Source organism: Desmodus rotundus, chromosome 13 (genome assembly GCF_022682495.2).
Source record: "Desmodus rotundus isolate HL8 chromosome 13, HLdesRot8A.1, whole genome shotgun sequence".
Lineage (NCBI taxonomy): Eukaryota > Metazoa > Chordata > Mammalia > Chiroptera > Phyllostomidae > Desmodus > Desmodus rotundus.
The window spans coordinates 93,267,972-93,281,685 of record NC_071399.1 but is presented as its reverse complement, the minus strand read 5'-3'; the positions used below and the strand labels follow the sequence as shown (position 1 = coordinate 93,281,685).

The 13,714-nt window shown below is 53.6% G+C and overlaps 1 protein-coding gene and 1 long non-coding RNA gene across 3 annotated transcripts; one reads left to right on the top strand and one right to left on the bottom strand.

Annotated features, from left to right (window-relative positions):
* Positions 1-312: 312 nt before the first annotated feature.
* On the top strand, positions 313-7,251 carry LOC128779840 (uncharacterized). The gene is made up of 2 exons (XR_008425916.1): positions 313-573; positions 5,506-7,251. It is a non-coding gene; the product is annotated as an uncharacterized lncRNA (long non-coding RNA).
* RFXAP (regulatory factor X associated protein) lies at positions 5,230-13,311 on the bottom strand. Of its 2 annotated transcripts, none has more exons than XM_024570192.4 (3): positions 12,538-13,310; positions 8,474-8,578; positions 5,230-6,547 (listed from the first exon to the last, which is right to left on the bottom strand). In XM_024570192.4, exons 1-3 carry the CDS (start codon positions 13,186-13,188, stop codon positions 6,437-6,439), a joined length of 867 nt encoding a protein of 288 aa, XP_024425960.2. In that variant the 5' UTR covers positions 13,189-13,310; the 3' UTR covers positions 5,230-6,436. The 2 variants fall into 2 exon arrangements, with proteins under 2 accessions (XP_024425960.2, XP_053772525.1); XM_053916550.1 differs by lacking the exon at positions 5,230-6,547 and adding an exon at positions 7,784-7,879 and having other exon boundaries at positions 12,538-13,311.
* Positions 13,312-13,714: the final 403 nt, after the last annotated feature.

The window sequence follows — 13,714 nt, the reverse complement described above, 5'->3', positions numbered from 1 at the left end:
GACTGCGGTTGTTCTCGGGTCTCCCCTGGTCCTGACCCCGCTTTTGCCCCCAGCAGGCGGTGTCAGCGTGTCAAACTCTAACAAGTACAGATTTTCAATCATGTATCATGGCGTAGACATAAATCAGCAATTTTCAACCTTTTTCATCCCGTGGCACACGTAAACTCATTATTAAACTTATACAGCTCACCAAAAAAATTTTTTGTCGACCTGACAAATAAATGTATCATCTCGATTCGCTCACAGCAGAAGGCCGCTTCTGTGCTGGCTGGTGCCACCTGTTCGCAGTGCACAGTCTCCGGGGAAGGAGGCGGAGCCCGAAGTGGTCAGGTGTTGCGTGTTTGAGAAACTCGGGCGCACTGATTGGAAAGCGCTGGCCTGAGATACTGGCCTGCAGCGTGAGTCCCTCGGAGAGAAGGCGCACTCTCGGCCCCCTGGAAACCCCCACGGGGGGCTCCACGCACCAGCTGCCCCCCCCCCGCCCCCCCGGGGGCGCGGTAGGTCACGCGGCAGCACCGGTTCTGCCGGAGAGAGGCCGCCGAGTCTGGAGGAGGAACAAGGAAGGCGACGCAGGTCAGTGAGCTGCAGGCAGTGTGGCCGGCTTTGGGGAGGGGGGTAGGCGCAAGGGCTGGAGCACACCTGTGTCAGGCCCTGGGCGGGTCCCCGGGAAGGGGCTGGGCTGCCCGACCGCCACCTCTGCACCGGGGGAGGGAGGTGCCTGCCCTCCGTGCCGCCGCCCGAACTGGGCTGCTCGCGGCCTGTCCCCAGTGCCGGCCGTCTGTCCGTCCACCAGGCCGGGCGCTTCGGGGCGAGGAGTGCGCGTCCCTGAACGTCGGCTGGCAGCGTCGTCTGCGTCCACGGAGCCGGGTTCGCCCGCTAACTCCACGGTGCAAAGGCAGGCCGCGCTGCGCTGCGTCCACGGCGCCGGGTTCGCCCGCTAACTCCACGGTGCAAAGGCAGGCCTGCTGTGTGTTTGCATTTCTCCTCTCTGAAGACCGGCAGGTGTTTCCCTCCCCTCCTTCAACACGAAAATCGTTGCACGTCCCCAAGCGCGTGTCCAGGGCGCGGGGAGGCGAGAAGCCCGCTCGCGACGCAGCTGGGAAACGCAGTGGCCCTTGAACCACGCGGGTTGGGGGCGCCGCCCCCCACCCCACGCAGCGGAAAATCCGCATGTTAACCAGCGGCACCCCAACAAATTCAGTAACAAGTGGGAAAGAAAACTCCCACGGGGCTGACGTCAGCCGAAGGCAGGGTGAGGAGCTGCGTGTACTGCGGTCGGCGCTAACTCGGCAAGGACCCCGCCCAACCCTCGGCTCCCTGGGAGACCGCGCGCCTGCGGGGGGCGGGGCGACACGTCGGCTCCCGCGGCCCGGCGGTGCAGCTCAGGCCTGGAGGCGCTGCACTGACTGCCCCGGAGGGGGCAGCGCGGACCCCACCGGGCTGGGCTGCCTGCCACACCCCCCACCGCGCGGGGGGGGGGGGGGGTGTGCAGGCCGGACGCACGTGGGTTCCGTAGAGGACGCCCCACGTAGGTGGCATTTTCCTCGGCGGGAGCCATGCTCCTCCCCCAGGATCCTGGGGCCCAACCCGCAGGGCTGAGAAAATACACGTGAGCTCTAGCTCCACCTCCTGCAAAACCAGAGGAGCCCCTGCCTGCCCTCCCACCCACAGGAACAAATTTGCTCCTAGGGATTCCCGACCCTAGTTGTTGTTTACGGTTCTAGTTTGCTTATTTCACTTTTTTGTTTTTTCGGTTAAGTTTATAATAGCTGTGAGTGTGTTGTAATTTTACTCTTCATATTTTTTATCTTCTTTTTCTTAGATAAGTCCCTTTAACATTTCATATAATAAGGGCTGGGTGATGATGAACTCCTTTAACTTGACCTTGTCTGGGAAGCACTTTATCTGCCCTTCCATTCTGAATGACAGCTTTGCTGGATACAGTAACCTTGGATGTAGGTCCTTGCCTTTCATGACTTGGAATACTTCTTGCCAGCCCCTTCTTGCCTATAAGGTCTCTTTTGAGAAATCAGCTGACAGTCTTATGGGAACTCCTTTGTAGGTAACTGTGTCCTTTTCTCTTGCTGCTTTTAAGATTCTCTCCTTATCTTTACTCTTGGGTGGATGTAATTATGATGTGCCTTGGTGTGTTCCTCCTTGGGTCCAACTTCTTTGGGACTCTCTGAGCTTCCTGGACTTCCTGGAATCTATTTCCTTTGCCAAATTGGGGAAGTTCTCATTCATTATTTGTTCAAATAAGTTTTCAATTTTTTGCTCTTCCTCTTCTCCTTCTGGCACCCCTATGATTCAGATGTTGGAATGTTTAAATATGTCCTGGAGGTTCTTAAGCCTCTCCTCATTTTTTTTTTTGGGAATTCTGTTTCTTTATTCTGTTCTAGTGGAATGTTTATTTCTTCCTTTGGGTCCAAACTGTTAATTTGAGTCCCTGTTTCCTTCCCATCACTTTTGGTTCCATGTTCATTTTTATTTCACTTTTCATAGCCTTCACTTTTTCCTCTATTTTGTGACCATACTCAACCAATTCTGTGAGCATCCTGATTACCAGTGTTTTGAACTGTGCATCTGATAGGTTGGCTGTCTCATCATCACTTAGTTGTAATTTTTCTGGAGCTTTGATCTGATCTTTCATTTGGGCCACTTTTTCTTTTTTTGTCGTGGTGTGCCTGTTATGCAGTAAGGAATGGAGCCTTAGGTGTTCACCAGGGCGGGGTAACCCAGGTGTCTGCGTTGTGATGCTGTGTGTGGGGGAGGGTCCAAGAGGGAACAGTGTTGCTTGCTGGGCTCTCTGCCGGCTTTCAATCACTTCCCCCACTTCCCACAAGCAAATCGGGCCTTTATGGTGCTGATTCCCAGGTGGGTGGGCTTGTGTACATTCTAGGACCCTGTGGTTCTCTCCAACAAACTCCCCTGTGAGGCTGGGAGTTTCTCCCTCTGCTGCAGTGCCCACAGGTGTTTTCAGTCAGAGTTTGGAGACTTTATTTCCCCACTGGAACCCTGGGTTTCGGGTCTGTCTCGTCCCCAGTTTATCCGCACGCGAATGTGGGACTCCTGGTCCACCAGCCTCTGCCTGGCCATGAGTCCTCTCTGCCCAGCTGCCCGACTCTGCCCCTTCTACCCGTCTGGGTGAGTGTTTCTTCTTTAACTCCTTGGTTGTCGGACTTCCATCCAGTTCGGTTTTCTGGCAGTACTGGTTGTTTGTTTTTAAATTTGTTGTCCTTACTTTTGGTTGTGTGAGGAGGCACTGTGTGTCTACCTACGCCTCCGTCTTGGCCAGAAGTCTCACAAAGGCTTCATCCTTATGGCCGGCGGATGCTGCATTCATTGTCAAGGGCAAAGGACATGCTCTGAGTGCATGGCCTTCACACAGGGACCCACTCGGGTCACACTGCTCACAACTGTACCAGTGAGTCACTGGGAATCGGTGGGGGGCTGCCCGGATTTATGTCCAGCAGCTGTGTGACCTTGAGCGAGCACCTCGACCTCAGCAAGCTGCCTCTGCACGTGCAACAGTTGTACATGCACCCGGGGATTGCTGTGAGTGCGTGTGCAGAACTGTCTAGAAAGCTACACAGGGTATGAGACTGCTATCGTTTTGTCGTGCTCTCTAGCTTACGCCTTCTCCACGCACCTCCAGTGGAGAAGCAGACATGCAGGGCCTCGGAATAGAGGGGAAGAAACCACAGGAGAAACAAGTCCTGTGTGGCAATAAAGGTTCATCGGCAAGAATGTATTCCTTCCCAGGAGAGCTGGGAACCCTGCTCCCAGGCCCCACCCCCTACCAGGGTGACCGTTCTGGTGGGTGACCTAACAGTCACAGAGCTGCATCTGCATGTCACACACACGAAACCACCCATAAATGTCACTCTGGGCTCTCTGGCGTGATCTTGCGTAATTCTGTCACTGAGGAACGAGGAGGGGAAATCAGGGACTGCGGGCAGGAGCTGGCCACTCACCAGCTCCGGCACCAACCTCCATTATCTCCCTGACACTCCCTGTTCCTGAAGCCTCTGAGGATCGGCTCCCCTAGCCCACAGCAGCGGGGGCCTCCACTGGGAAATGGAGTGAGTTCCCTTATTCACCATGGTAAGAAAATGGGAGGTTACGCATTCCATTTCCTTACCAGTGTGAATGCACCATACCCACAGTGACACATCTCCTTTCCTCTCCCCACCTCCGATGACCTGGTCACGCCGGCCACGACTGTCACTGCAGTCCCAGGGCCGCCCAGGGTCAAGGCGCAGAAGAATAGAACCCGGTTCCTAGCAGGCCCCGTCTCAGAGGGCCGTGTGGGGCAGGAGACTTGCTTGTGGCGTCTTTGGAAAGCGTGGTCTAGCACACCAGGCTTGAATGTTGACGGCGACTTAAAACCAACAGCATCACATACGAACTGGGAGAAAGAGTAACAAATGGTTGTTCCTAAGCGACTGCATTTCTGGGTGCATGTTGTCGGCAGTGACTGCCCGACCCAGTGGGTCAGTTACTGCCGTCTCAAGAGCGCTGTGCAGCAAACCACACGCCCAGGTGCTGGGGCTGCCCACCATCGGCGCTTGTTCCCATCACGGCTCCCGAGCCAGCGGCCAGCTGTGTGGTTCTGCCAGCCGGGCCGGGCCTGCCTACTCCAGGGGGGACCAGCGGGCAGGCGGGCTGGGGAACAGCATGTCTAGCACAGCTGTCTCCCGGCTACTGGCTGATCCCACGGGGGTGACCGGGTGGGGCTGTTGCCGTGGCAGCTGGGTGGGGCTCTAAAAGAACAAGTGGAAGTGCTCCGAGCCTCTGGCCTCTGCTCCGAGGGGGCACAGGGGCAGTGTCATTTCCTCTGCATTCTTGTAGCCAAAACAGGTGGCAAGGCCAGGCCTGCAGACTGAGGGGCAGCTGAGGCCACTCAGCCTCTAGGTGGGGGGAGTGGCCAAATGCACCACAAAGTCACAGATGCCTGGAGGGATACCCCAAATAAAAACCCCGCTGTGTCACTGATTTATAAAGTCAATCCCTCTCCTTTCAGTTCGGCCCTCGCTGGCCTAGCTCCCTCCTCTCTGTCTTCCCATTCCACCTACACACAGTGTTTTTTTTCTCCCCCTAAGAGGTTACATTATAGGGGTTCCATAAAACTCCCAACACCAGAAGCTGGAGAGCAAATAGCAATGAACGCAAACAAATCCCTCGGCGTCCAGCACGAAGCAACTACAGACAGAGTAAGACTCGGGCCACTCAGAGGTCGACAACTGGACTTTAATGAGTGATTTTGGTAAAAGCGTTTTTGTACAAATATGCAGGTATAAAGCAGATAAAAATGAACAAAAAGATCCTTTCCTTAAGTACTTCTTAGTACAGCTATGACTAAGTTTAACTTGATACACATTTCAGAGTTGAAAAACCCGGAAACTGGTAAAGTTTTGCAGTTAAACTCGAGGCACATACGTTCGTTATCCCAACACAGGAAATACTTGGACGTGTTGCTCTTATTGACGGTTTGTCTTTTAAAAGTTTTCCTAGGAGAAAATACGAGGAAAAAGTGTCCATGTGGAGTGCCCACCAGTCTTTGAATGTTACTGAGGAACAACAGCCTGGAAACTGCTCCACTTTGAAAACCACTGACGAGAAGCTGGGGTGTCACTTCCTCTGTCCAGATGTAATGACGGAGCATTAAGCAAACAGTTCCCTCCCGGTGCAGTGGGCTGGGGCGCATCTTCTCTGTCCCCAGACCCCACACGTGGCAGGCCTGCTTTGGAGGGACCGCCGCGATCTCAGGAGACGCCTGGTCCAGCGCACCGAGTGCACCCTGCTCTCAGGCCGCAGGGCACGTCCCTGGGAACAGGAGCACACCTGCTCCCAGTCAGCCACCAGTCCAGCTTTCCCTGTGGATGGGACGCCCACCTCTGACAGCTCCCGCCTCCACTGCAAAAGCAAGGTTACCAGGAGAACCCAGTTCGCGGGCCCAAGTATGTTTTACCATCACGAGTGGCTCTCAGCGTCCCCTGGGAGGCCCACGACGGGCACCGTGAAGGAGACAATTCCACTCCCGAGCTGCGCGCGCCGGGCACTGCTGGCCCATCTGGTAAGACCCAGTGTTTTCATTGTCGCTGTGACAGCCAGACAGCACACTCACACGTGTCCCACTGCCCTGCGGTGACAACCACCGAGCTCGATGGTCCAAGACCAATGTCAGCGAACGCCGTGACCTCCACAGAAGTGGCTGCTTCCTAATCTCCACAACAGTGACTGAAGAAAAATACGTTTAAACTGTGTTGTAATTTGTTATTCCCAACTTCCGACAGGATGAGAGGCACAATGAGCAACATGTGCGGATCCCCAGACACTCGTTTACAGAAGGTAACCGTCCGTGTCCCGCCGGCACGGCTCCCACGATCTAGGCATGAAAAGACAGAAAGCTCGGAGCGCTTCTGCAGCCGCACCCTCACACTGACGCCCCGGAAAACTGTTGCCGCCTCTGCTCCAGAACTTGCTGATTCAACAGCTGCTGCTGCCTCTGCAGAAACTGCACCACTTCGGGGCTCCTCAGCAGCGACTGAAAGAGGGAGAGTGGAGACGTCTGTCAACACGGGACTCCTGTGGGGCGGGCCGCACCCCCGCAGGGCATCACTCTGCCGTGGGCGCGGGCGTCCCTACGCGAGGCACAGCAAGCTCAGCACACACGACCGCCCGCCTGAGTCCTGTTTGCATCCGACGCGTGGCCACTGAACTGTGAGCCAGGCACAGACCCCGCCATGGTGCATCCAGACCCTGACCTGTTGGTGACTTTGCACACAAAGCAGAGGTCCCTACGAGGAGCCGGCACTCTCTTTCTGAGAGACACAGAGCGAGGGCCCGAGAGCACGGCTGGAAATGGCCGGGCCGGCCGTGCGGAGAAGGGCCGCAAAACACCCCAAGCCCGGGGCTGGCCGCGCGTTCTCCCACGAGCCCAGGGCGGCTTTCTGAAGAGGGACGAGGTGGTGTGCGTGTGCGTACAGATATGTGTGTGCTGATGGGTGCATTACCAAAACTTCAAAAGAGAAATACAGTTGCTCTAAATAACCAATACTTCTGTACACATTTCGCTTTAAAATACAGTTGTAATCATAATCAAATTTAGTAGACAACAGGTAGTATTTTTTGTCTTAGTAAAATACATATAAAACTTCCCGAAGGAAAAAACTTTGGCTCCAATGAATTGAAAAAGATAAAGTGAATAAAGTAGAAATGTTATCATTAAATACTGATTTTAAAATTTAACATGATGGCATGGTACATTTTCTACTTACTAGTTTTATTTAAGTTAGTTATAAAGACCACCCAACTTTTTAAAATTACATTTTATCGATTATGCTGTTGCAGTTGTGCTGATCTTCCCCCTGTGCCCCCTCCACCCAGCAGCCCCACTCCCTCAGGCAGCCCCCCTCCACGCTCACGTCCATGAGTCATGCATGTAAGTCCTCTGGCTACTCCCTTTCCTGTACTGTACCTACATCCCCGTGGCTATTCTGTAACTACCTACTTGTACTTCTTACTCCCTCACCTGTTCCATTTCCCCACAGCCCCTCCCACCTGAAACCCTCTCCGAATCCCTGATTGGGTCTCTGTCCTGTTTGCTTAGTTTGTCTTTTAGATTCAATTGTTGATAGATTTGTATTTTTTGCCATTTTATTGCTCATAGTTTTGATCTTTCTCTTAAATAAGTCCCTTCAACATTCCATATAGTACTGGTTTGGTGATGATGAACTCCTTTATTAGGTTTTTTTTTGTCTGGGAAGCTCTTTACCTGCCCTTCCATTCTAAACGACAGCTGTGCTGGGTAGAGTCATCTTGGGTGCAGGTCCTTGCTTTTCATCAGTTTGAATACTTCTCTCCAGCTCCTTCTGGCCTGAAAAGTTTTTTTGTTGAGAAACCAGCTGACAGTCTTATGGGAACTCCTTTGTAGGTAACTAACTGCTTTTCTCTTGCTGCTTTGAAGATTCTCTCTTTGTCCTTAACCCCTGGCATTTTAATTAAGATGTGTCTTGGTGTGGTCCTCTTTGGGCCCAACTTGTTTGGGACTCTCAGTGCTTCCTGGACTTGCATGTCTGTTTCCTTCACCAGGTTAGGGAAGTTTTCTCTCATTATTTTTTCAAGCAGATTTCCAATTTCTTGCTCTTCCTCTTCTCCTCTGCCCCCCTCCCCCATGATGCAAATGTTGGGCCTCTTTTATGTTGCTGCCTCGCAGGGAGTCCTCTCCACCCCAGCTGCCTGTCTCCACCCCTCCTGCTGGTCTGCATGAGTGTTCCTTCTTTAACTCCTTGGTTGTCGGACTTCCATACTGTTCGGTTTTCTGGCAGTTCTGCTTGTTTTTTGTTTTTAAATTTGTTGTTGTCCGCCCTTTGGTATGAGGAGGCGCAGTGTGTCTACCTACGCCTCCCTCTGGTTTGGGAGCTAACGAACAACTTTGTTACAGGTTTCTAACTACTCCGCAGACACTTACCAGTCTCTTTTGATTTAACACTTGTTCCAGAAGGGACGGTCTTGCGGGTCGATCCCCAAAAGCTCCCGTTCGTTTAACAATGGAGAGTATGTTATCCGCACTTTCCTGGGGAAAAGGGGAAAAATGCAAACAGGGTTAACGTCCAACACGGCAGCCCGTGACCACAGGCGTCTCAGAGGTGAAGAGGACAGGCCTCGGTTCTCTTCCTGCGCGAACCCGAGGGGCTCTGGGAAAGCCCCCCACTAGATCGCAGGCAAAGCGCGGTGCTCCTCACTCGCTCCCCCTCTAGGATGTCCACCCTGGGGTCTTCAGTACTTCGAAGGGTCTTAAAGTCAACAGTGGGGCGGCAGTGGTGGTTGTGTGGGGGAGCAGAGAGTTACTTGTGAACCATTTTTTCTTTTTTAATTGATTAGAGAGGGGCAGGCTGGGAAAGAAACATCGATTCGTTGTTCCGTTTATCTACGCACTCACTGATTCTTGTTAAGCGCTCTGATGGGGGATCGAACCCACAACCATGGTGTATCAGGACGATGCCCTAACCAACAGAGACACCTGGCCAGGATGCATTTTCAATATTATCGAAAGTGCCAAGGAGAAACTGAACGTTCTCTTCATGAACAGCTGTCCACGCCCAAACAGTCTGCCGGCCTTCGGGGGGAACACAGAGGCAACTTACACATTGCTGATGAGACACTCTGACTGACACTTTTTTGCCCAATTAACAACAAACAATAAGAGGGGAGGCAGTAAAGTATTGCTTAAGGAAATAACGGACAGAGTTTTCAAAATGTGGACGTCACTAGGGGAAAACTGCCAAGCGGGGTTTGCAGCCCGGAAAACACTGGCGGGAACCCAGCTGGCCAGCCCTACAGGGACACCATGCCTGAGGCCTCGTTTCCCAAACGAAATCAGCGGCTCTTCCTACCAAATACAGACCCCTCGTTAGCTGACGGAATCCGAAACACTTGCATGGTCCTGGCGTGACCCAATATTGCTCCAGTGGACTGAAACCCTCTTACGGAAGCGTGACGCCACACCGACAGCACCGACACTCTCACGAGACAAATGGGAAGCTGTCGGCGAGCCACCCCAAAGCCAGGCCCAACGGCCTCCGCTCATCCCCCTGCCCTTGGTTCAGGTCACCATCAAAGCCGTTTGCTTTTCTTGGCTTTCTCTCTGCTGGCCTCTTCATCTCTTTCATTGTAAGTCCACCACCCTGTTTTAAAAATGTTCAGTCCCTAAACATTTTAGGCTTCGAAATGTAAAAATCTGTAAAAAGAGAATTCTAATACCCAGAGAAAGGCAAAGTAACTTCTCCCTTCTCTCCTCACAGGTTAACGTTACTTAGGGGACTGTTCTGTGTTAACTAAACATACTGGGATGACTGGGTCAATAATGTTAGAGGAATTTCAGGTGTAAACATCCGCACACTTGAGCGTGCTCGCCACCTGACATCCAGTGTCATTCACCCCTCGCCCCCGCCTCTGGCGACCACCTGTCTGTGGGGCTGTCCGATTTCTACCTGCACAAGACATGGGGCACGGACATGACTCGACGGCAGAGTCCCCGTGCGTTCGGAATGTCCGCATCACGAAGTCACAGAAGCCCGCTGTGGCAGCAGCCTTGACCCATCTAGCCCAAACTTCTACAAATGGGGGGATTCCTCCTTCAAAGATGCCGAATGCTGTGTGTCCTGAAGAGTGTAGCAGCTTTTGAGGCGCCCCATTTGGTTTTGAAAGCTCTAACCATTAGGTGGCTTTTACTTGGGTTTCGCTGAAAATAACACATCCTTGTGATTTTCACTGGAGTCCTAGTTACTTCAGACCTACGCAAAATAAATCTACTTCCTCTCTAAAGTGACAACCTCTTAGATATTAGGTGACCACGGTTACAGTCCCACAGGTTGCCTCTTTTATCCCTTGTCCCTCTAGGTGTCTCTCACATAGCACAGTTCTTAGTTACAGCGACTAAATATAACATGCATTTGTTCCTATTTAGCCTGGATTTGTGTAAGAAATTCTGATTTTAAATATATTGATTTCTAGTCTCACTGCTCAAACTGTGGCAGAAACCCCACATCACCACCTATGGGCCCCACTACAATGGCCCCCAAAAGCATCTCTACGTCCACAGGCCCCACCTGTAATCCACCCTAAAGGGAAGGAACCCCGTTACTCCCTAACAGAACCCTTCATTTAAAGGCTCCACATCCAAACCCCAGAGCCTGGCATGCAAACCATACAAAGGTTGGCTTCAAACCTTCCAAATTTCTCTTCCATGAATTTTTCATGAAGAGGTGCTACTTCAGCTCGAACAGCCCCTGAACCGTGGTGCCAAAGTGCCTGCTGCACCCTGAGCTCCCTTCCTAAGATGGACCTCTCTTTCTCTGAACCTGCCAGAATCCTAGGGGAGCAGCATCGTGTGGGGTTAAGAGCGAAGGCTCTGGAATCAAGCTGCTCCAGTTTGAGCACTGGCTGGCTCTGGGACTTAGGCCGAGTTGCCTGACCTTTCTGCCTTGGTTTCCACATATGTAAATTCAGCACCTGGCTGGTGGTGAGGTTCCCTTACCGCTCAGCACGGTGTCTAGTACGAGGGACCCTTGGCTGATTGAGCATAAACCGACATGTTCTCTCCGCAAAGCCCTCCCCGAGCGTCTGAGCCACCACTAAAGCAGGTCTGCAGCTGGCCCCCGTCACAGCCCGACTGTCACGGGTACACTCGGGTCACCAAAGGTAAAGACAGTTCTTCAATCTCCTCAGCTGGTAAAGTACACCATTAATAGGGCAGGGAAAACGGTACAGCACACTATTATTTCCTGCTTGTAGCAATCGGTTTTCTTCCCTAAATTATGTGCAAATTATTTCACAATAGGAACATCATTTAGGTTCTTTTTGTGGAGGGTGAAGGAGAGACTGCAATTCAGTATCGATTACCCTTTTATACATTTCCCTCAAATTGGAGGTGGAAATGCTGGGCCGTTAAAAAAAGCAAGAAATGCTAGGGAAATATTACCTATCTTCTCTCTCACTGACTTTCATTCTGTAGCGAGATGTTTGTTTCCACGTGATCCAAGACTGGGTGAAATGGAGTATTTACAAGGGTGCGGATAGAGGAGGCTTGAACCTGGGACCTGCAGGGGCCCCGAAGCCCCCAAGTGTGCATGCAAAGTTCTGGGAAAAGGGTTCATCGGGTCTCGGCACATTGTCAGAGGAGCCCTTTCACCCTGCACGGAATAAGTAGGGTGAAATGCAAGGAAACGAGAATTCACGCGGAAGACCCCAATCAGTGTGAATTACGTGCACCACAGATATTTAGAACCTTACATTTGTGAACAATTATGGTCTAAACTTTGAGCAAGGGGGCAGCTGTTAGTTAAGTCCACCCAAAAACTTAAAATACATCCTAGGACAGCTTTCAGTTTAAAGTTATTTTCTGGACCACTTTGAACAAAATTCCATTTTTCTCTGCTCTGAAGAATGATAAGCTTAGCCAAGGGCAAGGCAGAGCTGTGCAGGCCAAAGTCCCGAGTCCCCGGCAGCGGCTTTAACTGTCCACTCAATTCTATCCCAACAATCCAAATGTCGTCCGACACTTACCCCCCATTATTACTCAGTTTTTCCTCCAGGGGCACTACGAAACGGGCAGGGGACTCAGCAGGGGTTTACGGAGGACAGGGTATGACGTATAGAGGGTCACAGAGACTAGGAACTGTGACCCTCAAAACGGGATGCTGAGAACAAACAGGCGAAAGGAGTACGCGATGACCCTGTGCCAAGTCCCCATTGCATCGGGGTTCTGCACTCTCTCTGCCTGCTTCGTCAGGAACGGGCCGGTCAGCCATTTAGCCCCTGTCCTTGCAGCCCCTTCTCAGATCTCTGATGTGCACCCTCACTGTCATAGAAATGCATTCCTCCAGCGCAAGGATGCAACTGGAGGGCTAAGGCTTTGCCCGTGTTTGCACGAACTTGAATTGAGGGCCAGCTCCTCCTAACTTAGGGCCTCCTGTCCAGCCACAGCCGCCTGGCCCCCCTGCCGCTCCCGAGACCCCGGCTCGGCTCGGATACCTCCAGTTTGGCGGCGCCCGCGCTGCTGGCCGGGGCGGTGCCCGCGCAGTGGAGGGCCTGGTCGCTTTTCTTCTTCTTGTACTTGTCTTTGTACATCTTGTTGCGGTGCTTCTTGCACATCCATGGCTTGCGCTGCTTGGCCACCTGGCTCGTGGTCTCGCTGCAGCCCTCATATGTGCACGTCTTGCTCACGCCGGCCCCGCCGCCGCCTCGCCTGCGCGTGGCCCCGCCTCCGCCCTCGCCCCCGGAGTGCGCCTCCTCGTCCTCCAGGTCCTCCAGACTAGCCGTGCTCTCGCCGCCCCCTGGCGGGTCTGAGGTGTCCAGCAGGTCGGCCTCGTCCTCCCCCACCTCGTCCTCCGCGTCCCCCGCCGCCTCGCACAGGTACCCGAGGGGCCCGCCCGCCAAGGTGGCGCTGCCCCCTGCTCCCGGCACTGGCCCCAGGACGCCCTCGGCCGCGCTGTCGTCCTGCGCGCTGCAGGGGCGCATCACCAGCAGGGTAACCTGCGGGGCCGCGCCGGGGACAGGGGCTGCAGCCAGGGCCGCTCCCGGTGGGTGGGCGGCGGCCCCCGGGTGCAGCGCCCCACCCGTGGCGCCGGGCCCTGCGCCGAAGCCCTGCACCTCCGTGATGCTGAGACCTGGCGGGGGGTCCATGACGCCAACCTTTCAGCGGCCTCTGGGCCCAACGGAACCTCGCAAACCAGACTCAAGAGCCACAACAGGAAAACGGGCTGCTCCGCGAAGGCTGCCGTACTGCGCCTGCGCGGCTGGAGAATTCCCGCGAGTTGGCGTCTGTACGCAGGTGCTGCGCGTGGAACGGCCTCTCTGAGGGGCGGGGCCTCTCTGAGGGGCGGGGCTGAGCATCCCCCGCTGGACAGACTGCGCAAGCGTGGGTCCCCTGGGCGGCTGCGGCGCTGCTGTGGCTAGGCTTTATGCAGGAGTGTGGAGGCGCTGGACGGGACAACACGTGTTTCTGTGTTTTGATTTTTGCAGGAACCTGCTATATCTAAAGTTACAAAGCACTTTTGTAGTGGAACTACACTATGCATCAATGGCCTTTTGCACAGAACTAGAGCAAATAATCGAAAAATTTAGAGGGAATTACTTAAAGACCCTGAATAGACACAGCATTCTTGAAAAGCAAGAACAAAGTTGGAGGTACCACGCTACCTGATATCAA